This window comes from Corvus kubaryi, unplaced genomic scaffold (genome assembly GCF_017639235.1).
Source record: "Corvus kubaryi isolate FWS band 111438036 unplaced genomic scaffold, C.kubaryi_AGA036_p1.0 37392, whole genome shotgun sequence".
Taxonomy (NCBI): Eukaryota; Metazoa; Chordata; class Aves; order Passeriformes; family Corvidae; genus Corvus; species Corvus kubaryi.
The window spans coordinates 13,429,723-13,457,490 of record NW_024581131.1 but is presented as its reverse complement, the minus strand read 5'-3'; the positions used below and the strand labels follow the sequence as shown (position 1 = coordinate 13,457,490).

The window sequence follows — 27,768 nt, the reverse complement described above, 5'->3', positions numbered from 1 at the left end:
CCCCCCCCCCCCCCCCCCCCAGCTATCTTAGTGGCCTTCCTTCCCATGCTTCATTCAAATTTATCAACCAGGGTTTCCAGAACTGCAGGGTGTTTATCAGACTCAGTTTTATGATTGCTGAGGAAAGGTGGATAATCTGTTCCCTGAATCTACTGGCTGTGATCCTGTTGATACAGGTCAATATGCTGATAGGCTTCTTTGCTGTTAGGGCACAACACTCATTTAGCTGCGGTCGAACAAGACCTTTTAAGACGTGCAGCTCCTCAGCCAGTCAGTCCTCAGCCTGTACCTGTGCAGGGAGTTAGTCCATTCCAGGCACAAGACTTTGCCTTTTTCTCATGCTGAGGCTCAAGAAATTCCAGCTGGCCCCTTCCTTTACCTTGGCTAGGGTTCTCTGCATGTCAGCACTACCCTGAAGAATATTGACTGCATCCTCAAAGTTGGTATCATCTGCAAACCCGTTGAGGATGGATTGTCTTCTCCAGCACATCATCAATAAACAACACAATGTTCATCAAAAGTCTTTCCTATCTATGCTATAATTAAGTTCCTCCTTCTATTGTTTGTTCTCTGTATACTCACCTGTGGAAGAAAATTTGGACGAGGAGTAAGTCTGGGAGGAGGGATGAACTGCGGCACTTTTATGGGCTGAGGCGTAGCCTGAACCTGCTGTAAGAACATGAGAAAGCTCAGTAAGAGGTAAGAGGAAATTTAGCTCTGAAGTTGTTCACCAAAATCAACAGCCTGAATGTGCTTTCAGACCTGATGTCCTTGGTTTTCACTCTGTAAATAATTTTTCACAGCAAGAGGTTCCACATTAGAAATGTATTAAAGACAGAACTAAACCTTACTTTCTAGATCCTACACACCTTGCTTCACAAATTGCAGGCATATTTCCTTTTAGTTCAGCTGTACTAACAACCGTGCTCTGCAGTCTAAAACCATTTCATTTGATGATAATAAAAATTCATATTTGTTTTAATCATTAAAAAATGACATTACAACAGACAGAAAATAATAACAGACTTTGATACCCAGCTATATGAACTATGGTCTTTTCATAGTGAATGGCATACAGAAGAATGAGAGAACATCTCATGCAAATAGTAAAGATTTGAAAGTTACAACTCCTTTAGCAATATTAATGACACTATGAGGGGCTCTACATACACAGCTTGAAATTTTCAAAAGTAGGCCATTCATTTAAACAATTAAGATCTGATTTTAAGAAAACCTAAGTACTTCCCTGTGTAACTCAAATCAGCTGCATGGAGCTGCCACGTGATTAACCACTGAATAGCACTACCTGAGTACCTGGGGAGAGTCCCTGAAATTAATGTCAATGTTATTTTACACCCTCCTAGACTTCTGTCCACCCACATAAGATTGCAATTTTCTTCAAAAAGGTCTTGTAGTGATTAATTAATGCTCAGAAAAATATTCTGATTTTTTGGATGAAATTTGCTACAGAAACATAAATCATGGACTAATATTAAAACAGAATTACCTCCTCAAATCTAAGTTATTCAGCAAAGAAATGAAGCACAGACACAAAGGACAGATGAGAGTGGTGCAAGGGACGACACAGGAAAAGAGAACAGTAGAAAAAACTCCAAATAGTCTTCTCTATTCTGATCACAAACATAATGCTTCATTGGGAAGCAAAATTACTTCCATTTACATTATTAAACTGTATTTTAATAAATATAGATAAACTGGATTTATGTTTAATAAAGCCATAGCCTTTACTTCAGAAGTAAAACTTCCCTGTCATGTTGTTTGTTATATAATTAATGCCTGGTTTGCAGACCAAGAAGCCTATATAATCCAATTCTGAAACACTGGTTCTTTTATTTCTAGGTGGCTAACTATTCTGGAAAAGACTGTGTGATGTAGCCAAACCACAAAATTTGTACTTCCAAAATACAGGTTTTTAAAGAAACAGCATCTGTTTATGCGTTTGAAAAACTGGTGAGTGAGGACACGGTAGTGGGCAGACTTAAGGGACGTGTCTAACACCAGAGACTTTATCATGCAAAGAGAACAAGAGAATGACCCAAAAATATCCTAAGACGAAGACCCAAACGGATCAAATGAAGAAAGTCTGACATCTCCTTTGCCTAAGAAAAGAGTAGGAATTCTGCAGAACACAGCCATACAGATTCAGTAAGGGCAAAACAATCACTACTGCCCCATGACTACAGTTACTAACAGGGGAAACTTTACACAGAGATGATGATAGCACTGATTTAATTCTATAAAGCAAAACAGTAGTAACAACCCACACGGAGAGAAATGTTTTTCTCGTAGATTATAACTTCAGCAATGTCAGCTAGTGAAGACTCACAATATGTCCCTACTATCCTCCTTTCTGTGTGAAACCCTGACTTTTATTTTTTTCCAATAGCCCTCTTGTTAACCAAACCCATACATATCTGCAGGGCAAACACATGAAACGCTTACCAAAGTTACTGTGTTTTTTGTCACTATTTGGACTGCCTCAGCTCCTGGCCCAGTGACCTTATTTGTTGTCTGGAGGTTGACTGGTGCATTCTGTGCATCAGTGCTGAGGACTGCTTTCTGATTGTTGTTGATAGCAGTAACCATGGCAATGGTAGGTCTCTGACCCACAACAGAGGCAGGCATGGTCGCAGTTGCTGCTTTCAAGACGAGAGGTAGTGTCTTAGTGGTGATCATAGAAGCTGTAGTTACAGTTTTCTAAGGGAAACAGAAAATACACTGTAAGAGACAGAGACACTCCATATCAGACAGGACGTGGGTTGGTTAGTCAGAAACAATAGACAGCATGAGAAAGAAAAGGCAGCTCTGAGCCTATCTACCTGCTGCTCAGACAAGCACATTATCTTACACCTATGAAAATTGGATAGCTAGAAAGCATTCTCATTTGAGGCACCTGTTTGGTCTGTTTTAATCACCTGCAGCATTGCAGATTGTAGCAAAACAAATTCCTGAGAAAATTACAATTAAGTGTAGTAGCAGCATATGCATTTTGGATCTTTCCATTTCATATTGCTTCCAAACACACACTGCCAATATCAAACCTATAAGGTGGAAGTTTATGAAACGCAGCAACAAACTAGCTTCTCATCAAGTAAAACTCTTATTTTCCAATGGAAACTGTAGTTACAGTGATCCTCACAATCAGAGAAAGAGGGGGAAAAACATTCGTAAGTTGGTTTCTTTAAAAACAAAAATATATTTTTATTTCGGGCATCCCAGTTTCAGCTTTAGTGACACACACAGTTATCTTGCACTGAACTTTCTTTCCTAAGAGTATCAGTAGGGTTGTCCTGAAGTTGTAAGAGCTGGCTGTTAGTCTGTCCAGCTGCAGGCAATTAAGTATAACTTCTGTGGAATGGGCTAGTTTTGGAACATATATTTGACACCATGATTGCTCTTGGCCTGTTTTAAAAAGAGTGGTTTTGAATCATGTAACACCAGCATTTATCTGAAATGCCTCAATACATCATGTCCAAAATTCCACAGTTAAAGCAACTACCATTTCACAGTTTTGTAAATGGTACTGTCTTCCAAATGCTAAGGAAAATGGACATTACAAATCTCATTCGAAAAGCAACAAGGTGAGCATCTAAATATAAAACCAGAACAGGATACGAACAGAAAACTCATGACAAGTGACACTCGACAGAACGGCAAATAATCTTATTTCTTTTCTCTTTGGTGTAAAAAATCCATTGCACTGACGGCACTGCATCTTCAAAACTTTAGTGACATGATCAAAGGCTCTTAGTACTAAATAACCACCATTGCCTCCTGATGTCAGCTCTAGGTTCTACAGAAGAAAAAACGGAAAACCAGGCATCAGGCAGTCTTTGTGTCCTGAACATGCCTGATTTAGGCTACTTGATTTTAATCATACAAGACCTTTATCTTTTTTCTAACAAAATAATGTATTTCCAGTTGGATTATTCAGTATTTTCACCAATACTATTCCCTTAAACAGAAACACAGTTTACCATCACACCTCTAATTTCATAATAATTAAACTATGTCCCCTGTCAAATATGCACAAGTGTGAAAAAATTCACTGTATAATGTCAAATCAAAGGATAATTTATGCTTCAGTTTCATACATTTATGAAAAATCCAGACATAATTAAATTTTCCTTGTTGCGACACAATTTTCTTAACTTTTTATCTGAGATCTAAGAGTTTATCGACCTCTGCTGCACCTTCCCCAAAGAAGAGGCTCCATTCCTATAATGCAGTAACATTATTCAAGCTTTTCCAGTGAGTTGTAACGTGGTATCATTTTCACAAGCATTACATTCAGCCATAAACGTTCTAAAGAAAGGTGTAATCAATCATGTAATACAAGACTGTGACTCTTTCAAGGGGTTCTATTAACTCTGCAAGTACTCAGAGTACAGTTTCAGTCAGAAGATCACAGAGCTTGAATATCCCTGTTACTTTGCTGAGCATTAATTAGATTGTTTATTCTAAAAAGTAGTCAATGCATTAATTCATACTGAAGTGGCATTCATTGAAAGTTTGCATTATTGCACATAGTATTGCAGTAATATGATCTTTTAGGAGGCTTGCTGCTTATGAAAATTTTAAAAGCCCTTCTTACTGGACTTTTAATATTATGTATATTAAAATGTCACTGTTAATTATGGCATTTATACCTTGATTCCTAAACTTGGTTACTCCAAAAACAATCATTGAAAGCATTCTCTGTACTGACATAGCCTTGAAAAATGTGTTATTTACAAAAGCAGGCAAGAAAAAACTTCATAGAGAGACAAAATACTTGACTTCTCTTTGCTGAAAGAGCTTGAGAGACAGTAAGACAGAGGCACTAATTTAGATGCAAAATGTGTGCAGAAACAAGTGAGGATACTTCAGTATTTTACCAACATAAATTTAAAAAGTGTTAAGGATAAAAGCTGGCTTATTTGTCCAAGGGACAGGACAACCTGCCTTCCAATTTGTAACTACTTTCCAAGTACTACTGTACCAGTGATAGTCAGAAGAGTGTAGCAATTTTTTGTCTGTTTCGCTAGAGGGCTCTTTAACTTTGAACAAAACCTCAATTTTTACAACCCAGGAGATGACCTGGAAGTTAATGAATGAATGCAAAGTGTGGAATACTGAGAAACACATGAAACTGTATTTGCTCTCATGTTTCCTGACTGAGAAACAGAGATCACTGAGAAACAGTGATCCATTGTTTGCCTATAAATACTTTAGGACACAGTAATATTTGCTCCTTTGTTCCATTTTAGCTTTGATATTGATGCTGCTGCTCAAAATGCATTTTCCTTAGTTAGGTTTGCTTCATTTCTTCAATATACTTTTCTCAAAAATACAATTAGCTAAGCTTCACAAATGCATTTTAGAGCGCATCCAAACCAGCTTGCTGAATTAACAAGAGAACTAACAGCCCAACCATTTCTCTCTTCTCTGCTTTCAGAAAAAGGGAAGATGAGAACCACAACTGGTCAAAGCTGTGGGTGTGATTCACTGCAATGTGCATAAAGCAAACTTCATGGGTGAATTCTGCCATCTGCCTATCCAGGTAAACATGAGCTCCTAAGATTGCATCAATGGGAAAAAAAAGACTTAATATACACTTCTTTTTACAGAACACCTCCCTGCTTTTTTCAGTACACTTTTGTAAATCAAAATATCTGAAAAGGAGAAATTTGAAATTCTCCTCTTAAGCAAACCACTTTCTCTGTTGAGTTCTGGGATTATGTCTCTAATCCTATACTGTACTGAAATTCAGTTCACCTTCGCAATAAAGATACTATTTTCTAAAACTTGAACTCTGCAATTAACACTGTACACTTTTAGACAAATCCTTGAAAATTCAGGTAAGTATTATTTGGTATTAATTACATCTGTTTAAAAAGAACCAAGCAGAAAGAAAAGGACCTGTTTGCTTGCATTTTGTTCACATTTGTAGAGGGCATTCTGTTAGCCATTTAAAAATAAAGGATTCTAATCATATACCTCATACAGTGTGTGTAAAGTATTTACTGTTTCTTGAGACCTACTAGGTATGGTCAGACTCATTCATGCACCTATGGAAAAGATAGGCTCATCTGCTAAACATTCACTTATTTTTAAGAAAGGTGACACTGCCACCCTTCTTTTCTGTGGGGTTATGATTCAACTTTTAAACAGTACATAGTTTTTTATACTCAGATTGGAGATTTTTGCCAAAAAAACCCCAGAAGACTGATATCTGCATATGCATAGAAGAAGAAATTCATATTGGTACACTAGCAGGCATAAGTGAAAATTTGTGGTTTTCTCTTTGCACATTTCCTAATTTTCAGTGAGCTTCACCTTTAGTAAGAAAAAGAATTGTAGCTTTTTACCTGTGATCCTATCACGTTTGGAGAGGGTGCCGTGGACTGCTGCTGCTGTTGATGGTGATGTTGCTGTAGCTGTTGTAGTGGTTGTGGCTGTGGTGTCTGTAGTTTGTTTTCTGACTGTGCCAATGGCTGTATTTGAAATTTGCTGTCTGGCTGTTCCTGCTTCACTATCAAATTCTTTCGAAGCTGTTCCACCACTCTTTTCTACCAGATAAACGAAACCATAAACAGAAATGATGACAGTTATTTAGCTGCACATACTAGAGAAAATGGTAACACCTAAAGATACATTTATTTAATGTAAATAAGAAGCTGCTCAGAAGCTTAGTGAGATTTCTCTTTTTGGAATTTTAGGTATTGGTGTTATCTAATAGGCATAGTGTAAAATAGGCCACAGAGGAGTATTACAGCCCAGCAATGTGATCTCACTATTCTTGTAGAAACCCACTGACCAAAATTCAGTGGGTTGCCTCAAGAAGTTGCACTTACAAGGAAAAGGAAGTTAAAAATAACACAACCATTTTCACAGTACCAAATGCTTTGATTTTTTTTGTTTTGTTTTGAAGCATTAATATTCAGACAGTACAAAACATAGAGATGGAGAAAAAAACCCAAAACATCCAGCTATTTACAACAACTGGAAGAATATTTTCCCTCAAATCTCATTCACACATGGTTATGAAATTCTGAGCTAACAAAATACCTGTTCTCTTCATTTTGCAGGTATACAGTAGACTTATGATTTTAAGTATCTTGCTTATGATGGGCTAAAACAGCATGATGCCTCACACAGTGAGTGTGTACCTCTAGCCCAGAAGATAACAAAAAGGGCAGGCTCCCAAATGAGCAGATTTGAAAACTGGAACTTTAAAAAGCCAAATAAAACCCACAAGCAACAAGCCCCCACCCCTGTTTCATAATGTTGAAATGTGTGAGTTCACAAGATTGACCTTCTAGCAAAAGACCAAATTCAGTGACTTGAAGGTACAGAAGAAGGGCTGCCTGGCTTCTATAAAACCCACAGCCCTGGCTGAGGATGCCTGCTCATCTCTGACAAGGGAAACACAGGCCCAACTTCACTGAAAATTCAGGGAGTTAGTAATGGACTGCAGCCTGAAGGAACTATTTTACCCTGCATCCACTGAAGTGCTAAAAGCTGTCAAAACCTAAAAGCTGTAAACTGTTTGTTCCCTTCTGAAACAAGGATAAAATAATAGAAGTGTAGAAGGCATTTTCCTAATTCAGGTATTTCACATAGTTTTAGATGTCCTGTGTCATCAGCTCACCTGTACAAGTAATAACTGAACAATCATTTAAAATCGCTTTCTGTAATGATCAACCATGTTAACAAGCAAATCAAAGTGCAGCATCAGCAAGCAGATACAAGAACTGAAAAAACATTTCCAGAGAGTAACCCAAGGGGGAGGAGAGGAGAAGGCAGAAAAGTAGGAGAGGAAATAATGCAACGTGCTTATAGAATACCTGCCAAAAAATGGACTGCACATAAACTGCACAGGAGGCTAAAGAATTACCATAGCCAGCATGAACAGGAAGGGAGTTTTTGTCTTCCACAGCTGCCAGTATGAAATTCAGGGATAATGGTGCTCTTCTACTGATTCCCTGACTGGAGGAAATCAGCAGCAATGGCCCAAGAATGAATTTCCATCTTGTTCTTTACAATGGGAGGAACATTAATGAAAGGATCAAAAAAAAATTAAAACAGAAAAAAAGAGAGAGGCAGACTGAGGACTCCTCTGCCATACTGCTACAGCAGAGCAAGAGCCAGCGAGGAAAGCAGGGGAGCAGGAGCGAGGTGAGTCACATGGCATCCACACACCGCCTGCTCCACCCCAGGGCCTGAACCATGGCCTGCAGAGACGGGGTAAAACAGGACCAAAGCACAATTTGTATTAGAGCCTTTGCAAAAACTGAGGCTCAGCATATTTGGCACAAGATGGATAACATGAGCGGAAAAACGCCATTGCTCTGGAAGTCTACACTAGCCTGTTAGAGGCTGCTGAGGGCTGCCTGGCAGCAGCATATCCTGCCATCCATATCCATTATGCAGATATTAAATTGGAAGAAACATCTAATGCTTTTAAGATTCAGAGAGTAAAACTGAAGTTTGCACTGCATGCCAATAGCTTACGCAGTTTAATAAGCTGCTTCTACCAGCTGTCGGTAAAAATACTACATTGAAACTACAGAAAACATTTTACTATCTGCAAGACTGTTGGGATTATCTGTTTGTTTGTAATTATCAAGAGAGACACTCCGAACAACATATTTCAAAGTTACACAGCTGAATTAGCAAACCCAGACGAGTCTCTCAGGGTTGCACCTACACAGGAACTCGGAGCAGATCTACTCCCAATTTCAGCGCTAGCCTCTGCGTCCCCCTCTGCACAGCCTCAGCCCACGCCGCTGGTCTGACACCGCACGCAGCGCACGGCTCCTCCGCATCCTGCTGGAAGTGCTGCTCTGCAGCCACACAAGCGCCCAGCACGCGGCTGTCTGCAGCAACCTCAGCAGAGCCTCCTTCGGCAGGGAATTAAACAGGAGGGTGCTATGAAAGAAACGCTTGTTTACTGTCAGACTTCATTAACACTGTATTTTAAAATTGTTCCTCAGTTATTTTACTGTTCTTAATCAATTTTAAAGACAGTTTGTGCTACAGAAAGTACAGTCTGTATGACTGAGATTTGCCAAGGCTGATACCAAGTCCTAGCTGCATGTCTTGCAGACTGAATGCCAGTCAGGCTCAGGTGTTCTAAAAGTACCCCAGAATTCGTAAGGAATTCCTAATTCTTTAAATGTAATCATTGCCATTTTCCCTTCCCACTCTTATTTAAGAATATTTAATTCTTACTGACAACTTCAGCATTTTAAATTGAGATTAACTCAATCATAAACACATCATCATGCACACAACATAAGTTTTCTGCATGTCATAAATCTCTAGTTCTCCTCATATTCCTAGAATAGTTTCTTTTCCTGCCATAATATGAATGTATAAAAAGTATTTGTCTTCCAAGTTTACTGAACCTTCCTCAAAACTGAATGCCAATCCTCTCTTTACATCCACAATGTGAAAGAATTTAATAATCTCATCCTTTCTTCCGAACTGTGTCCTACCCAAAAAGGAGCTGCTGGCCCTGTGCAATGGTTACTATCAGACTACTTCCAAACCCCTTTGTCGAACAGTGCCCCGTAAGCACACTACATCATCTCAGAGCTCTTGCTGCCTTGACATCTTTATCGCTAATCTCATCAGGAACCGTTCACACCACTGAGTTCAGAGCCTGAGACATCCAATATGACCCTTCCTTAAAGTTAATAATTGCAATCAATATTGTGACATTTTGCTATACCACTTTCTCATTCATGCCACAGGCCAGATCCTAACACAGCACTGGAAGGTTATTTTTGTTTGATTAAGCAGAAAATAAATCTTGTTGGCCATGTATCTGTGCCAAAAGACATCTCTGTGTTCATATAAAAATTACCATGAATATGTTGTTATAGGATAATCAAAGTCCTTGGAGCAAACTTAAAACTTAGTAAGGTTCAAGGTTTTTATCCTTATCAGCTACGCATTATTTCCATTTTAATCAGTCAATCAAGAAAAATATAGTTCTCTGAGTACATCTCTCTTTTTAAATACTAGATCCCTTGTATTTGGTGACACATTTTCCTCTTCCTTCAGGAAACACATTCAGAAAAACATCCATACGTAAAGGAAGGTCTGTTTTTAAACTTCAAAAATCAATAAAAATCAAAATATAAAGATATTTTTTAAATAAGAGAGTAAACTAGCCTACTAAATAACCTTGCAATACATACATTTCATATCACAAACCCAAAGCTGATGTGGTTTGAACTGCTCAGCTGCCTGCCAGTGACACACTTCCCTGCTCTCCCAATCTCAGAAAGTCAGCTATTATGGATCCTCTGTTACCTGTGCCCTCCAATGACCAAGATGTTCTCTGGGATATAAAAGCTGCCTACTGCTGCAAGTGAAATGGTTAAGAGGAAGTACTGATTTCAAATAAGCTCCAGCTTGGAAGTGGGGAGGATGGAGGGAATTTCACTGCTCTGCAATCTTCCTTTCCAGCCTCCCTTCTCTCTCTGTCAGTCGTATCCCCTATCACTACCCAAAGAGAAAGATACCAGAACTTCCACAGCAGAAAGAAGCTAAAAGATTTTGAAGATCTGGTGCTATTAGTCTTTAACCTGCAAAAAGGGTGCATTTTGGGAATAGAATTTGGGAGTGGAAAGATTACAAGCAAGGAGAACAACTGTACACTCATCTACTGCTTTAAGATGGTATCTAAAATTTAAAATACTAAAATCCAATTATAGAAATTGATGACGCAGAATCTACACCAGTAAGGAAAAAAACCCTGTTGTACAAACCAGCTTGAATTAAATTCCATTGAAAGAATGAGCTAAGGACTACAGAAATATTTTCAGCTATTTCTGTGGTTATTCTGTGTTTTTTATGGAATTCTGCACTTGTGGCTGTGCTTCACTTACAGCCAGATCTTTTTATCAACTGAAAAATCTAAACCAACTAAACTAGAAATAATTTTACTTCCAGAAAAGAGAGTGATACAATTTTCTACTTCTTAAAGGTGATCAAAATGGCACTTACATCTTTCAGTCAGAAAAGGCTCCCCTGAGGCAGAGGTGCTTGAATGCTGAATGGAAATGTAGCAGTGGGACTGGGAGATCACCTCCACCTCATATGTGAATGCCTTACTGGGCATCATTACTGAAATGTGCACTATTTCTTTTTATAGCTGAAAAACCTGTATTTTTTTTAAAGCTTTAGTTAAAATACATGGTTATCTAACCTTACCCAGTCAATGGCTGCATTGCCAACACTCCAATACTGTCCCAAAGAGCATGTGCTGCATTCAGCTCACAGAAAACACAGCTAAAAGCAGCACAGAGACACGAGGACTTCTGCATGTCTAAAAGAGGTTGCAGAGCATGTGAGGGCAACTGAATGCCTCTCCTCCCTCTGCCATGATGGTCCTGTGGGACGAACAGAACAATACACTTACAATACTGATGAGCACTAGAGATGAGCCACTTCATTTTGGTACCCCTAAATAAATGAATTTGATTTGCAGTCTTAATACCTTTAATACAATTTCTGACTACGGCATATGGTAGCTTGTGTAAAATGGAACTTAAATAAAACTTAATTCTGTAAAGATCTACTTTAATATTACGTCTAATAAATATTGTGAGACAGCATCGGCATGATGTGAAAAGTACTTTTGTCATTAAAAATGCTGGTAGACTTATCACAATTATATTTTAAATTAATTCCTATAGGTGTGATTCTGAAACAAACACACAGTTCAGACGTGAATATACATATTTTGAAAGAGATGCTGGATATTTCCTTTATGATAGAGAACCACCACTTAAAGCTGCTAGAAATCATTCAGAAGTAGATTATGACAGTTCTGAAAATAATGCTCATTCCTTCTTTCTTAACAGGGGAAAATGCTTAATTTTTTCTTTAATTTAAAAACATAGCTAGAATTATAAATTAAAATGGCCAAAAATAGCTGTTGTGCTATTCTGCTTTATGTGACTTCTTGATTGCTTTATTTTCAGTACTGTGTCTTTTACCATTTTCAGCACCACAAGACCAATTAATTTTTGGAAGGGAATGCTGTACCGTGAAATGCCTTATGCATCACTGTCTTCTTGTTTTAGAATATTTACTCTTGCACAAAGCAGAGTACAGAGAATGAACTAGTAGAGGCAGCACACATACAGTGTTTTCCTGCAGCTTACATATTAACTAAGAGTAATATCTAGCTTCTCACCCCAGCACTTATGTTAACGGAAAGAAACTTGCAAGAACAGCAACAAAAATTAAACAATGAAGCAATTAATGAATGGGGAATTAAGTGTGTGATAACAGGCAAAACAGAACAGGAAAAAGAGTTAAGTGCAGTACTATGAATGTAATTAAGGAAGAATGGAATGAAAGGAATGAAATTAATTTTTTTTTTTATTTGACAAGGTTTGACAAAGTTTGTCTTGCTTTGGGTTTTTCTCCATTACAGAAATACTTCCAGGTACAAATACAAACTGGTAAAAGGATATTGGGACAAGCTCAACATGAAAACACTGAAGAAATTAAAGAATTAAACTGCTGACTACACTGGAAAAGGTGCTCATTTTAATTTTATCTTGCTCATTTTATTGTTCTACCCCTATTTGTCTGTTTCATGGAGAAAAAAAAACATTCCTAAGGGAAAAATAAAAAAGCCATCTAGACATATTTTCAGAAATGAAACACGAGTTCTTTTGTACTTCAACGTAAAAAAAGGTTTGTATGATCTCCAACTGAACTTAGTTTACTAGAAGCATGTAATGTGGTCTTGTAAAATCTATCACAGACTGAAGCCTGCAATACAAAATCTCAGAACAAAAAGTACTGTAGATTGTTATTCTTACGCAGGAGAACACACAGGAACATCCACCCCCATTGGAAAAGCCATTTGCATCTATACACAGTAGCTGGTTACTAAAGCTAAACACCTCTGCCAGGCCAGTCCTGCTGTTTCTTTTCTCCTATATGTGATTTACCTTATAACATGACATCCTTTAAACTGAATTTGTCTGCATTAAGCAAGTAAAGTAGAGCAATTTAAGTAAGTAAATTTATTTCATGTTTTAAAATAAACAAACAACCTAAAGAGAAGTGCACTTTTTGATCTGGTAACTCCTCATATTTTGAATAACTCAAGTGGAAAGAATAGTCATAAAGTAATTTTACAATATACCACTGCATATTTTAATGTGCACAGTATCACAGCTCTTGACTAAGATTTAGTCAGTTCACTAGGGTATTCTCACGACTGAATCACACCTCCTCTCTTCCTAACAAAAGGAAACACAATTCATGCTCATGTGGCTCATGCATGATCAGAAGTATCAAGCAAGATGACTAGTTTTACTAAATCACAGAATGGAAATGCATTCTTTTGTGAACAGAAAGATCTGGATGCTCAAACTCTATCCTATAGCCCTTATTGATAACTCTGATTTTGTTAACAGCATCTAGTATTTCATTTCCACAGTTGCTTTACAAATGTCACAAACAAATACCAGCATTTTCCCTGCTGTCAATTAAATGCTGTTCAGTGCCAATTCAATTAAAACCTATCACTAATACCATCACATCACAGTTCATTGCTGATCTCTACTTCATAAGCAGAATGAGTTCTTAGAGCAAAAAGTCACAGTTTCACCCCACTCAAATGAGAGATTTTTCTCTTCTTCCCAGTAATTTTAACAGTATATCAAATACAGGTGTTCTGTTCAGCTAAATATACCTGCTGTACTATTCTCTTTAGTTAACCAAGGACAATCAAAAGAAAGAAAAATGCCTGCTTCACAGAGAAGACATCAAATTAAATCACTTCAGAAGTTCCAAACTGCTGGCCTTCAATTGTATCAAGGTTTGTGGATCAGACAACAGTGACTCTCTGAAAAACAAAGCCATGGTTCTTCCTTGCCCTCCCAATTTAAATGGTTTGGGGAGAGGAGCTGTTTTTGTTTATCTTGGCCCAAAAGGTGTGTCACTAAGCAAGGCTAAAACTACTCAACAGCTGAAGATTTGCTGAACTACCACCACTCTTAAATTAAAACACCTGAGAACAGGCATTTTCCCAAAAGAATGGGAAGCTACCTTTTTCTTGAGGGATGCGGAGCTACTGGAGACAGTTCAAAGGAAAACCACAACCATAATCAAGGACCCAACAAACAGTGCTGTGTGATGTGAAGCTTACTGGGGCTCCACATATCCAGTTTATTGAGGGGCGACAACTCACTGACTATAGATATTTATATACAGAAAAGAAATCCAGCGATGGGAGAATCTTTAGTTTCTCTGAGAAATGTAAAGTGATGATTCTGTATCTGCAAGTTGAAAGCAGACAAATTCAACCTTGAAATAAGATGCAGATATGGTTAAATGCTGGACCAGCCTAATATGAGAGGTAATGGCCTACCATGGTTTAAAGTCTCTAGAAAAAGGGTACACAACTTTCCAAAGGAAATGCTTAATGTGAGTTTCAGAGCAGATGGTATAGTACATGTGAGGGGGAGAGGGGTCTGGGACTTGGGAAGCCGCTGCTCATTCTTGTCCCCTATGAGGGACAGTGCAAGTGCCCTCACTGTTCCCAGCATGGTTCTCTAGCACTGAAACTCCACATAAAGACAGCCTTACTCTTTAGAACATGAACATGTACAGGGGCACAAACAACCAGATATACTCAAGGTTCTTCTTTCACCTTCTTCTGAAACACAAGACACTGGCCACAGCTAGAGAAAAGAGGCTAAGCAAAGCAAACTTTTCTTCTTCCTCTGATTGCCTTTTGTTGCATGTCTTCTTTACATATTTAGATTCTTATTGATTTTAGACTTGGAATGGGAATTCTCCAGATCATACTTGCTGGGATATTTTTTCCCTTCCACTGCAATGCAGGATGTGGATTGCCTGCTAGGACTAGCTGGGCAAATTTCCCCTAATCAACCTGCTGACATTGCAAGGGCCTTCAGAAAACCTGGCAGCCTAATCCACCACCTGTTGTCTGAAAAACAAAGATGTGGAAGACAAAAATGTGGTACCCTTGATAACCAAACTGTCCAATTCTCCCTGAATCAAAAGACATCAGACAGAATTACTGAGGTAGAGCATAATGGCCTCTAACACGCAGGAAGTTAAATCAGTAATTTCCTTGTCCTTTTTGGAACTGATGTGAGCTGTCTTCCCTCTACTTCCTAGTTGCAGTTTCATAATTCAAGTTTATCTGTATTCTATTAAAAGAAAAAAAAAAAAACCACAACTGCATGCTGTAGATGAAAGACAAAAAAACATTTTAAGAACATGATAGTTTTCAACAGACATACATACAATTTCTGGGCACAGTGCAGCAATAGGGAATACAACATCAAGTCACCCCAAGACACTAACTTAATTTACAGGATCAGGCATTAGTATCCAATCTCAATTTATGTATGTAATCTCAAATTTTATTTAGTTCCCAGAATATAAACCCTAGTAACTGTTCTTGCTTCCACCAGAACTTCTCTATGGAAGCTTAATTCCTTGATATCAAAGCCCTAGGATAGTGCCATCACTTCATCCTGCAAGGTAATGGTTATGTGATATGCAGACATGAAGAAGGCACAAACAGCACACAAAAATCTTTCTGACATCAATGGATACTTCACAGGAGACTGTATCTGAGACCTGCTATGTAAGTATGGACAATATCCTGCATGAAAAAAGTACTAATAGAGCCCACATAAGGGAATATAAACATTCCTATCCGCAAGTTCATACTAGTACTTCACAGTGTGCCTGCTTGTTTGACAGTTACACTGTCATAACTTTAGACTGTTAAACCTCTGCTCTAGGGTTTATAAAAGATCAGAGCACTTGTCACTCTCAGTGCAGGTAGAGTGAGATAGAGTGGTTGAGCAGTTCATTCTTCTTTCTAATTACACTCCATTAACCTTCCACATGAGAGCTCCCCTGTGCTTTCATACCAGCAGCACCAACTGGCTGTGTTTGATAAGGCTCGGCAGCGTTTGCAGGACCAGCACGTGTAACTGAAGGAACAGTTCAGCTCAGCAGCCCTCGCAGAAGCTGCGCTGGCGCTCTGTTACTGCAGAGCTGCAGTCAGATTCCGCTGAATTATACACAGATGGACACCAGCCTCACTCTACCCACTTCCCTCACAAATCTACCCCTTGAACTTCAGAGATACATGATCTATCAGAAAGCCAAATGCAGAACTAGGGAATTATTCACAATGGGGAACCCAACAGTTATCACACTTTCACCTCGCTGCAAAGACCTGCCAAGAGGAACGTATTTAGAGCATTAAAGCATGCAGGGCAATAGAAAAGAAGTTGTGGTTACATTATAATTAGATCACGTTAGTGTATGCAACCAGAGTACAGAGAAGGAAAATTACTTCCGAAATTTAAATCTTTTTTAAATGTACTTTCAGTATCTGGGGTTGTTTGTTGTATGTTCTGAAGACTACACTGCTAACAAACAGCATTATATTTATCTATAACCTTCTCAACAGTGACCACATAAAGGAACAGCTTTTCTAAAAAGAGAGATTTCTTTGATTAATAATGTATTCTATGAGAGTTTTAAACTCAGTGCCAGGAAAGCTATTTTCCATGTGCATGAAGGTAGATTAGCATTTGTGTATACTGAGTAACAGTGTCAGCACATGCTTACACAGATAAAAGGGAAACAAATTTGGAAGGAGGGACTGTAAACAATCTGGAACAGAATCCAAATTATTTTAAAAATAAATTAAACACTACAAAATCTGCACTTTTGAATGACATTTTATACAATCCATTGGATTTTTTAACTGTTTCAAATGACTTCACAACATAAAGTGATATATGGAACTGGTCTATATAAATGAGTGATGGCAATACTCTTCTTGCTATTAGCTCCATTATCCTCTCCCATCCCTCTCCTGTTTTTTAACATAGTGTGATACTTGCATATGCATGTATCTCCATAAATAAATATAACTTACTTCTATGATACGTTTCCCAACCTTCAGCTAATATTTTGAAATGACTGCTGTTTTCTAAGACTTGGTAACTTTGAAGTGTCTGAAACAAAATCTGTTTGTGCTACAAGCCAGGCAATGAATCCAGCCCCGTCCTTGTTCAGAATGGTTCAGGAATTTTATTTCAGAGTTCTGGTGAATGTTGTCAAAGATGCCCTCCAGTACAAAGAGAACAGCGGTGGTCCTTCCATTACAACAGAAAGGTAAATACTGCTACTGAACCCACCTAAAAGTAACTTGAAGAGACTTGGTTTAAAAGTACAATCATTAAAGACTGTTAGACCCACCTTCTACATCTATAATAGATTTTGGACCTCCTTTCTCAAATTTTCTTAAATTTAATCTAAAGATGCCAATTCAGTCTTTAATGCGATTTAACTTGTGCCATCTAAGCCTGTAATGTATGACAGAAGTTCAGAATTCGTGGACGTGAACAAACACAGTGAATCCAAAACTGTCAGGCTACTGAGGTTGCCTCAGGAAAGCTGAATAGGCAGAGGACAATTAGTTCTTACCTCTAAGATACACTTGCTCAAAGTGTGAACACAAGTGCCTTTTTAACATTTTTTTTTGAAGAATAATGGATGATCTTATTGGGATTCATTTGATATTAACAAAGTGCAAGATTAATTTTGTCAGGTATAATTTCTCTGCTAAAGATGATATTCTGTCTTAAACCTAATAAATTTGAAATAAACACAATTAGGACATCGAAGAAATTTATCTAAAGCATCCCTATCTCCTGTTCTGTAAAAATCTATCCACAGTGCTTCAATGCTATAATGCAATTAAATCTTGTTTGAGCTAGGATTAAAATTTGTCAGACTAGGATAGCACCGAAGGAAAGCAGAACAACATTTCTGTGCCACACTTAGCTCTTTCTTCTGTAAAAAAGAATTTTACACATGAATTGTACCCCGTGCCTCTATAACTTGCGCTCTCATATTTTTTGAAGTATGTACTAGAATCATGACTCAAAGCTCCAAAATTCCTGGCTGTAAGCATCTAGTGTTGAAACTGCTTTCAGAAAAAAGTATTGCAGAAGTGCTTCCACTTCCTGGAGCGGTCAGCCATCTGCTAACCCCATTTGGAATACTGTTTTCTGACAAGTGGGCTATGCTCACCTCTGAAGAATGCAACATTGCAGCTGATGGAGACTTTTTTAACTAATCACCTGAGAAATGTACCTCTTTAGAACTTTTTGGTAATGTTTGTTATTTTCCCAACACCTCTTAGAAAATATTTCAGAAGGAACGATTTTGCTCTACACTGTCTTATTATTCTCATTGTACAGAAGACCTCTCAAAAATAATCCAAGTACTTCCTTTTATATTATGTCAGTGGAGAAGATTTCTTGAGCACTTGGGGAGCCCATGAGGAAGGTGAACAGATCTTTTAACCCAGCACAAAGAGGTAAGAAAGAGAAAGTAAGGTCTCCTTTAATTCCTCTTTATGCAACTCTCAACAATATAATATATGTGGTTTTAGGGAAGACCAAGATTTCTTCTGTGCCACTTCAGGCCCATATTAGATTTAAAAGGCAAATTAGCTTAAAAAAAAAAAAGATTAAACAAAAACATTAAACATATTTTCATCACATAATGAAGTGCAAGTTCTTTTTCACACCATATGTTTGACTTGCTACTTACTGCAGAGAACATGCAACATATAACCGGATAAACACATTTCATTCTACAAACTGGTCTGACGAGCTAAACCTGCACAAGGAGGTATCAGACAGTCTTAATGAAACTCAGAAGTATTATTTCATTGACATTCACTCAGCATTTCTTGCATGACATTTCAGTTGAGAATATTTTTGGAAGCGTAACTCAAAACCCACAGACTTCTGAGAAACAGCATCATGGGGTCTCTCTCACGTTTCTCTAAAGACACCTATCACACCTGTCTCTAATAGCTGTAAATCATAAAACAGTAGTTTTCCTCCACATGGTTTCACACAGATGGATTTTTTTTTTTAAAGGAATCACATGTTGCACTGTTGAGAAGGACTGAAAGATTACAGAAACCTAGCAACTGAAGCACAGGTTGTTACAGCAAGGCATCTTGCTTTGTGCCCTCAGGTCTGGTAGCTTTACTCATACTGGGATCTCAAGCTCTATTATTAACCCAGAAAAGTACCTTAAAGCCGCACTGTCTTTGCAACAAGAGTTTAATTAAAGTTTTATACGTGTAATATGTGCTCTTTAAAACTCCCGTCCGTAAAAATAAGCCTCCACATATTCCTCTTTCTCAGATAACCTCCACAAAATGAGAAGCCAAAAGGAGCTTCAAGATTAGGGAACAGGTTCTGTGGGCTCTGAGGTTGAGGGGCTATTAGATGAAAGAAACAACTGAGAAAATATTTTCCCTCACACTACCTCTGAATAAAAGAAGTTGATGCTGAAATGCAGGGCTCTTTTGGGGAAACAAGCTTCAGGGTTTCTTTTTGTTTTCTAACAAATACAACAGGGCACATATTCAAGAAAATAGATCATAATTATTTATTTGTTTTGGTAAAACTATCCTCTGTTGTAATTCATCTGGAGTTGAGACAGGATGTAAGCAGAGGAAAAAGGCTTTTAAAAGATCTATCCTACACATGCACACTTTTATATCACTAAATACATGCAAGGGCATGTAAGTAAATAGTGACCTAACTTTACTTTGAAAAAAGAAACACCGCGACCAAAAGCTGAGAAAATACCAACCAATTTTAACAAAAATGTCAATGTGTAATAGGTGTTGCAGAAATTAAATAAACATAAAACAACCAAACAAAAAAATGCCAACCCAGCACCAAGATTTTAACACGCAGACAGAAATAGTTGACTTTGCACTGTATAGCCAGTATTCATTGCGAGTCCAATAGCACGTTCATGGCAATTGTTTGGAGGATCATATAAATATGTTCGTGCTCAGTTGGTTAGAGCATGGTGCTAATAATGCTGAGGTCACAGGTTCGATCCCAATATGGACCATTTACTTAGGAGCTGGACTCGATGATCCTTCTGGGTCCCTTCCAACTCAAACTATTCTATGATTCTATATCAAAACCCACGGTAAATCCAAAACACGTCTGTCAGTTTGCATAGGACGACAGTCAAGCTGTCACTGATTGTGAGGAAGCTCAGAAGAAAACAAAAGAACAATATCAAAAAAAGAAATCAGGAAACACTGAAAAGAGTAAGAAAAAACGGGTTTGCACAAGCAAAGAGCACTCACAGACAACGTAAAGCTGAATTGAAAAGTAGTGAAGTCAGACAAGCAAAAATTAATCCTTTCTCACTGCTAGGGACAGCTTGTATAAGAAAGCATTACATTTTATCAGAATGACTTGGGAAAAAGGGCACACTTCAGTCACACAAGCCCCTTTTAAAGCCCCTTCTCACTGATATGTCAGGCCTATGCCCAGAGGCAAGCCTGAGGTGACAGAAGTAGTAGTGCAAGGATTACTTTGAGATTTTTCTCAATGTATTACAAATAACCATCTAATTGAAGAAAAAAGTCCATATTTCACATATATTTCATATATACATATGCAAGAACTGAGCAGTAAACCATGCTTGATTTAACCCCACAGACCGACATTCTTAACTGTTTTTCCTGTTTTGGTTCCCTGTAGGTAGGTTGCATGATTAGCACACAATGCGCTGTAGGCCAAAAACTTAGTCTGCAAAGATCATTTGAAATATTTAGGATATACTAGTACTATGTAAATAGTAATAATAATTCAGTGGCCTTTCCCTACTCTGCATTTCAAATGTATTTATTATGAGCTAGACCAATAATGCAGGATTGTAGCATTCTACCTCCACATCTCCTTTCTCATCTTCCTCTTCCAAATTACCAGAGCAATGACAAAATAGGGGGTTTTGCTCGAAGCCTTTAACTCTTGCAGCACAGATTGTCATACTGTGTAGGTTTCTGAACTGGAGGATCCATCTTCTGCATAGGGGCAGAAACTCATTTCCTTAATCAATTTAGAGAAGATCAGAAGCCTGCCCAGTGACCCACATTGCTCAAGAAGCTGCACCAGCAGCAGAGGCTATAGAGGCAGCTGCTTTCAGGCCAGCAACAGCATGCTCAGCATGAACAGACTGTACTAAGATTTTTCTCCCACACAAAAAACCAAACTGTTCCTGTGCCCCCTTTGTGCTGACGGAGCCTGTCTCTCAGTCGATGAGCAAGTCGCTATTTAGGAAATTATTTCTCAACCTATTCTGGAAATCCACAATCATGTACAATTGGCAGCACTGGCAAGTATTCAGCGGCGATTTCAAAGGTTCTTTGTCCTGGGGAGGAGACAGGACCATTCACCAGCATGCCGGCAGAACTGCTGAGTACACAGCTGGAGCATACGTGGGGGAAGGGAAGTGGTGTGTGATTCTGCAATTATATCTGTTAAATGCATACAGATTTGAAGAATGATCACTTGGCATTTCTACTATTTTGCAAGTGAAAACTTTCAACACATTTGCCAGAAGTATTTGGCTGTTTTTTCTTGTAAGAGGATAGAAGATCAGTGCAGAGAAATGTTAAGCCATGTGGACATGCTACGTAATTGGTTCTTTCAGCCCCTCGCAGCGCAAATGATTTGCAGTAATATGCTCTGATCTCCTTACTAGTTAACAGTCCAGTCCAGGACAAATACATCAAGAAGAGATAGAGCAGAAAAAGCTGTGGACAATATTAACCACACAAGCTTGGCTTTTCCACAATGCTCACATTTTTTCTATTGCCCAGCTGCTACATATTCAAGAGAAAACAGGGTGTACTTTAACAACTGCTACAACAGGCCACAGGAGCATAAATCTAGTAAGAACCCTTTCTGTTTGGCTCCTCACAAGGCTCTCACTTGCACTACAAAAAATGTCACTTTGATGCCCTGTTTGCATTCCATTTCCAACAACAATGAGGAGGATGGAGGTCTCTGGTTTCTATGACAACCCAGATGGGCCACAATACAAGATACTTACAAATGTTCAACTGCGGGGATGCCAGATCAAATTAAGCTAGAGTTTACATTACTTCATAGAAACTAAAATAAAAGAAAAAACCCAAACAAAACACGAATGTCAAAGCAAGGATGACATTTCCTTGGTACATTCCAAAAGATTTCTGAAAGTAGATGGTAAAGAAATGAAGGATTTTTCCCTATGAAAATAAATAATATTGTCAACACAAGCAAATTGAACCCCTCATTTACATGAGTAAATGTTTTCATTAAAACTAGACTGCTGGAAAATTACCATCAGACATTAAAAGCAAAAAGCAGATCCCAAAACATGATTTTATCTGTTTACTTAACTCATTATGAACTGACAAATTTGTAATCCACTGGTTTTTATGGTTTGTTTAATGCCACAATTTGTATTTTGTGATATGGTTCAATTTTTTGTTGTTTACCCCGATCTGGTCTTTTATGATATTTTGCAAAAGACATTCAGATGTAGAAAATACCCCATATTTTACTTCAGGAAATTAAATTAGTAACAGTGAGTTATTTTAGTTAACATTAACAAAACTAGAAAAACATTTAATATGTGCTCTTAGTAACTTAGCTGGTCTGTTGTTAAACAGGTGAGGTGATCTTACTTCTCAAAGGCATTGATTAACTCACCGTCCTGGGAAGGCAACTGTAATTGGTCAGCCAGTTTAGGCAACATGAGTAAAATGCCTTCTGAAGAAACACCTATAAAAGCTTTTTGTAAGATTTTCAGACATGACATATATATATATATATATATATGGTTCCCAAAACAAACCAAGTTAAAGAATTTCTCAATAAATATGTATTTTTAGGCATATTATTTTGAAAAATCTTCTGCTACAAGTTAAGGTATTGTCTTTCTAATTAGCCACTGTACTTTTTCAAGTTACTCTCCATTCTTTCTTCCAACTTAATCACCAGGTAGTTAATAGCATTCATTCAGTATGTGATAGCCAGCAAGGCTCATATTACAACAGATAACCATAGACTTTGGAGGCTTATGTTCTTTGGGGAGAGGGAAGAGAGAAAGGTTTAACAGCTGTGCCTAGTCAAAATAATCCAAAATTAGAGGGACTGTAACATTTAAAATTGGAACACAGAACCTTAAAATCTGGGTCTGTGCAGCTGTTGTAACACTTTATTTAAAACTGGAGACACTCTCTCTTCATAAATCGTTCCCCTCTGCAGCACTGCTACCCAGTACTATTTACAGAAGACTCCAGTCTGGCTTGGAAGTGCCACCTCATCATTCAGGAGCGCCTGGTGCTGCCAGCTGAGAACAACCACCCCTAACACGGGTCGGCTGAGCTGCCTGCTGGTGCCTGAGCTTCTCCTGTTCAACGCACAAGCTAGGACCCCGGAATCATGGAGCTAGAGAACATGCCCACGGTGGGCTCTGAGACACCTAGGTTAGCACCTGCGCATCATCTGCTCCTCAGCAATCCTCTTTCACCCCAAACCCTCCCGTTCAAAGCCGCTTCCCCTGACAGCATGACAGCCGGACGCTCCGAGGGCTCTCACTGTTGCTGACAGGAGCACGGCTGGCACGTGGCATGGCAGGCTGAGGCTGAAGAAAAGCTGCCTGCTCTGCTCTGTTCCCTGACTCGTGCAACGGCAAGCGGAGCCAGGGAGACACGCTGCGGTGATGGTAACAGCATTTCAGGAAAGAGTGATTCAGGGATTTGCAAGGAGCTCCTGCAGAATGACCAGAGTGCCTCAGTACTGCAGGGGGAAGAGCTGGGGCTGAAATTACACATCTTTGTAAAAATTAAAATACCTGACAACACTGCATAGCTAGTGGGAATTAGCTGGAAGTGATGAATTAGGATGCAGAAATGTGACTAAGGACATGGAGGGGCTTGGTTAGACTTAAATTTGGACTACACTGCCTAAAATTCGGATGTACAGCTGAGGCTGTGCTACCACATCATATAATTGCTACCTGTGTTTCACATATAAAGTGAAAGACAAGGAACAGCATATTGAAAAAGAGAATTTGCAAAGTGCTAATGGTTAGTAAAATTATAAGTTTAACAGCAAGAGCAAAAGGGACTGGAAGTAAGTAGGAAGGAGCTTTAAGTTGCGAGGGATGGTAGTGTTGCAGTGAAAAAGCTGCCTGATGTCATACAGTTGAAGTTACTTTAATCACAATTTAGTGTAAGTATCAAGAGACTGGGACAAGTAACCAGGTCAGTGGGTTCCTCTCACAAAGTCTACTGCCAATCACATACCGCACACATTTCAAAGCACGAACTTCTACTCTGCAGTGATACCACACAGATTAAAGTTGTGTTTGCAAGTTGCACAGTATCTGCTATTGCACTGGGTTGTTCAACTATAAATTCCACGCAAGCACAACAGTATAACTGATTAGTAACCCCTATAAGGTAACTTGTACCTAGGATGGTATTCAACTCTTCTAATACTGTAATTAAAAAATAATCTCTTGCGCCATCAACAACACAAACATACTAAGTAATGCTGGGCACATGACCTGTCTTCACAAATTCCAGACAGTTTAGACTACTTTTCACACAGCTGAAATTAGAAACCCTGATCTGATTCCCTAGATAGAACATCTCTTCCTCAACTCCCCAGATCCCTTACTGCTCCATTACTTGGATGCATATACCGCTGTTTGATATTATAACTGAATCTGTCCACCACACTCATCCTCCACTTTGCTGACAGCAGCAATGACTTACAGATGTGTATCCTGTTGCTAGCACAGGCAATACAATGCTGCACCTCTGCCCTTGCTGACATTTACTCTGTTTCACAAATACCACCCACATCTTCCTCTCTGACTGACAGTTTTCAATTAAAACTGAGTGACTGTTCTCAATGTGTTCATAGCTTGAAATGTGCTTTTTCCGCTTTGCAACTGTAGAAGGCTGGTGTTCTTGATTGTAATTTCTTAGAATCAAAGATCTTATCATTTCCTTTGCCACAGTGACAAGATTCACAGGCAATCTCCTATGGTCTATACACATCTTGGTTGGTTATGAGCATAATGGAGAAACAAAGGTGTTATCTCATGGAGCATCTAGGAAATCCCCTTAAAACAGTTCTGCCATATTCAGCTAAATATTTTAAACTTTGAATACTGTTTTGACTGACTTCAGGTTAATACCAAAGCATTTTCAAATAATTCCCACAGACTAGCTCCAGCATCAAAGGAGCCCTAACACTGAGTTTTGCTGAATTCAACTTTTTGCAGAGGGTCAAGATACTATTGGTAAACTGGCACAAATATTTCTATACAATATTGCATTGTGACATTTTGAGTTTCAGCCAGAAATTCCACAGCTGGGGAGGAAGGGGAAATGAAAGAAAGTAATCTCTCCCAGATTATTAATGTACACAAGACTAGAAAACTGCTAAGGATCTCTAGACTTCCAGCTTTTCCAATGTCCTGACTCTATGACTATACTGAAATACAATCACCTGCACAAGAAACTAAAACAGCATGTTTTTTAGCAGCTGGTAAATGACAATTTTAGAACTGAACCAGCAATATCAGTCTTGAAGATGCATAAGCAATGAAGTAAATAAGATGACCTCTGTTAAATTCACATCTAATAAAAACAGATGACATACATCAAAGTTTGCTGAACAGAATAGGATGAAGCCGATGAAAAGCAGGCAACTTATCTGCTTCCAACAGGCTTTTCACAGATTAAAAATTAGGATATATTAACATTTGTAACCCCCATAATGGCTAAAAGTAAGTATTTCCATGCCAAAACATTTAAGTGATTGCATCTGTAAAACACATCCTTCTTCTGGACCTGTCATCTTTCCGAGGTATCATATATATGCTCATGTTTTCACTTACTTGAAGTCTTAGCAATATTGATATCAAACTGATGTTCTTGTTTTCATTTATGCAGAGTCTTAACAACACTGAGTAAGTATTGTTGCAAGACAACTAAATACTTTTGCTGCTGTATTTTCTTCAAAAGTCAATTAGAGTATCAAACACTTCAGCCTATTATTTTCTGCTTTTGTACTTTTTTCCAAACCTACTCAATTATACAGTGTATGTGCACACTGAAAAAACATATGTTCTCCGAAACTTTCCTCTACAAATGTTTTTGTATTATTTTTCAATTAATTAGGCTTGGAATTATATTCAGAGTAAGAAACCTGAATACTAAAATTCTGGCAGTAAAAAACAAGTACTGAAAATAAACTCATGCTGTTCAAACTAGTGGCTGCTCCATGCATCTCAAAGAATTTGCACTCCAGGATGTTTGCACTGTAAGACTAAAAATTTACTTTAACAGAGCATGGAAGTTATTAGCAGAAACTCTGACATCCTCAAGAAATGGTCTTCAAAGAAATGACCTATTTAATGCACATGAGTAGGTTCTTCACATTAACCCCATCCCTCCCTCAAAAAAACAACAAAGAAAAGTGCTAAGTTTTGCATTTTTTTAAATGAGCTGAAACTGCTACAGAACAAAAAACTCCAAAACCTCACAAATTGACTATAGAGAGAATTAAAAATAATGGATACTACAAAAAACCAAACCAAACTAAAACAACCTAAAAATAAACAAGAGGCTTCTACTTCACTTTTCCTTGCGGCCAAACGACCACAATGGCTAACAAATCATCTAGTTGTTAATTCTGTTTTATAAAACTTTCTTCTTCTTGGAAGATACTGAGAAAATTCCAGTTTCAACAGAGTTTCGACCTGCACTTTCTAAAATGATAACAAGCCAGAGAAACCAGAAGCTTACAAGCAGTTACACAGATCATTAAAAAGCGGCAGGCTCCAGGCTCTCACACGCAGTCAGTCATTCGGGTGTCCCCAAGCGCCGAGGACGCAGAAACGCCGTCCCGCCCGGGCGGGAGGCTCCGCGGGCGCCGGAGCCGGGAGGGCACGGCCGCCATCTAGCGGGGACGGCGGCCGCTCCGCCTTCCCTCCCTCCCTCCCTCGGCTCTCATCAGGCCCCAGCGGAGATCAAAATTTGCAGCAATAGGAAAAGCTCACCGCCACCGTGGAACTTAAATTCCTACGAGGTTTTACCGATCCCAAACCCCACCTAAAGCTGTCTGCAGTGAAACTGAAGCGCTACTGTTGCACTGTAAAGTTTTCATTCACGCTCATCTCCTAACAAAACTGTTCCAGATTTAACTCCACAGTCAGCACTAAACCTCTCTTGTGTGACATTATTTACTCCTAATGCACATTATGGCATTTGCATAGGCTCTAACAGAAGACTGAACAAGACTTTAGAGACTTGCATTGCCAATTTCATTCCAGCTGCTGTGCACTGCTCCAGTGGTTCATGGCAGCTGGAAAAAGCCAGTGGGAAGAGCAGCCCAGGCACCCCCCCAAGGCCTGGGCCCCTTCCTAGATGTGGCACAGCTGGCACATGAGCTTGGGCACTGCTCACTGCCAGGGACAACCAAAGCTGAACTTTACGTCCACTCTCAGATTTATCCACCCTCATGGCCAACGGAGGTACAGCCAAGCAGGTGTTCAGCAAAAGGCTTTCAGGCTCCTCCAACTTAGAGCGAAGGCTGGTCCAGTTTCATCTGTCCTCAAATGAGAAGAACATAACCAAACCAACACAGACATATATATGAGAAATGTGAATAAATTAATGTTACAAGAAATCTGGTTCTGAATTTCTGTAATGGCAAAGTATGATTTACAAAAGCACAGAATACTCTGAGTTGGAAGGGACCCACAGGGATCATTGAGTCCAACTCTTACATGAACAGCCTGTACGTGGATCAACCCCGC

The 27,768-nt window shown here is 38.7% G+C and overlaps 1 protein-coding gene and 1 long non-coding RNA gene across 15 annotated transcripts in view; one reads left to right on the top strand and one right to left on the bottom strand.

Moving 5' to 3' along the window:
- Positions 1-27,768, bottom strand: part of PHF21A (PHD finger protein 21A) — a 127,942-nt gene that overhangs the window by 20,872 nt on the left and 79,302 nt on the right. For 9 of the 14 annotated variants that reach the window (XM_042038708.1, XM_042038716.1, XM_042038705.1 and 6 more), the window contains 3 exons: positions 6,372-6,572; positions 2,464-2,718; positions 583-669 (listed from right to left, as the gene is read on the bottom strand). In XM_042038708.1, the coding sequence (XP_041894642.1) occupies positions 583-669; positions 2,464-2,718; positions 6,372-6,572 (543 nt within the window). The remainder of the gene's footprint in view (positions 1-582; positions 670-2,463; positions 2,719-6,371; positions 6,573-27,768) is intronic. The other 5 variants (XM_042038712.1, XM_042038718.1, XM_042038715.1 and 2 more) reach the window with 2 other exon arrangements.
- Positions 614-12,602, top strand: LOC121669592. The gene is made up of 3 exons (XR_006017814.1): positions 614-699; positions 5,459-5,563; positions 12,461-12,602. It is a non-coding gene; the product is annotated as an uncharacterized LOC121669592 (long non-coding RNA).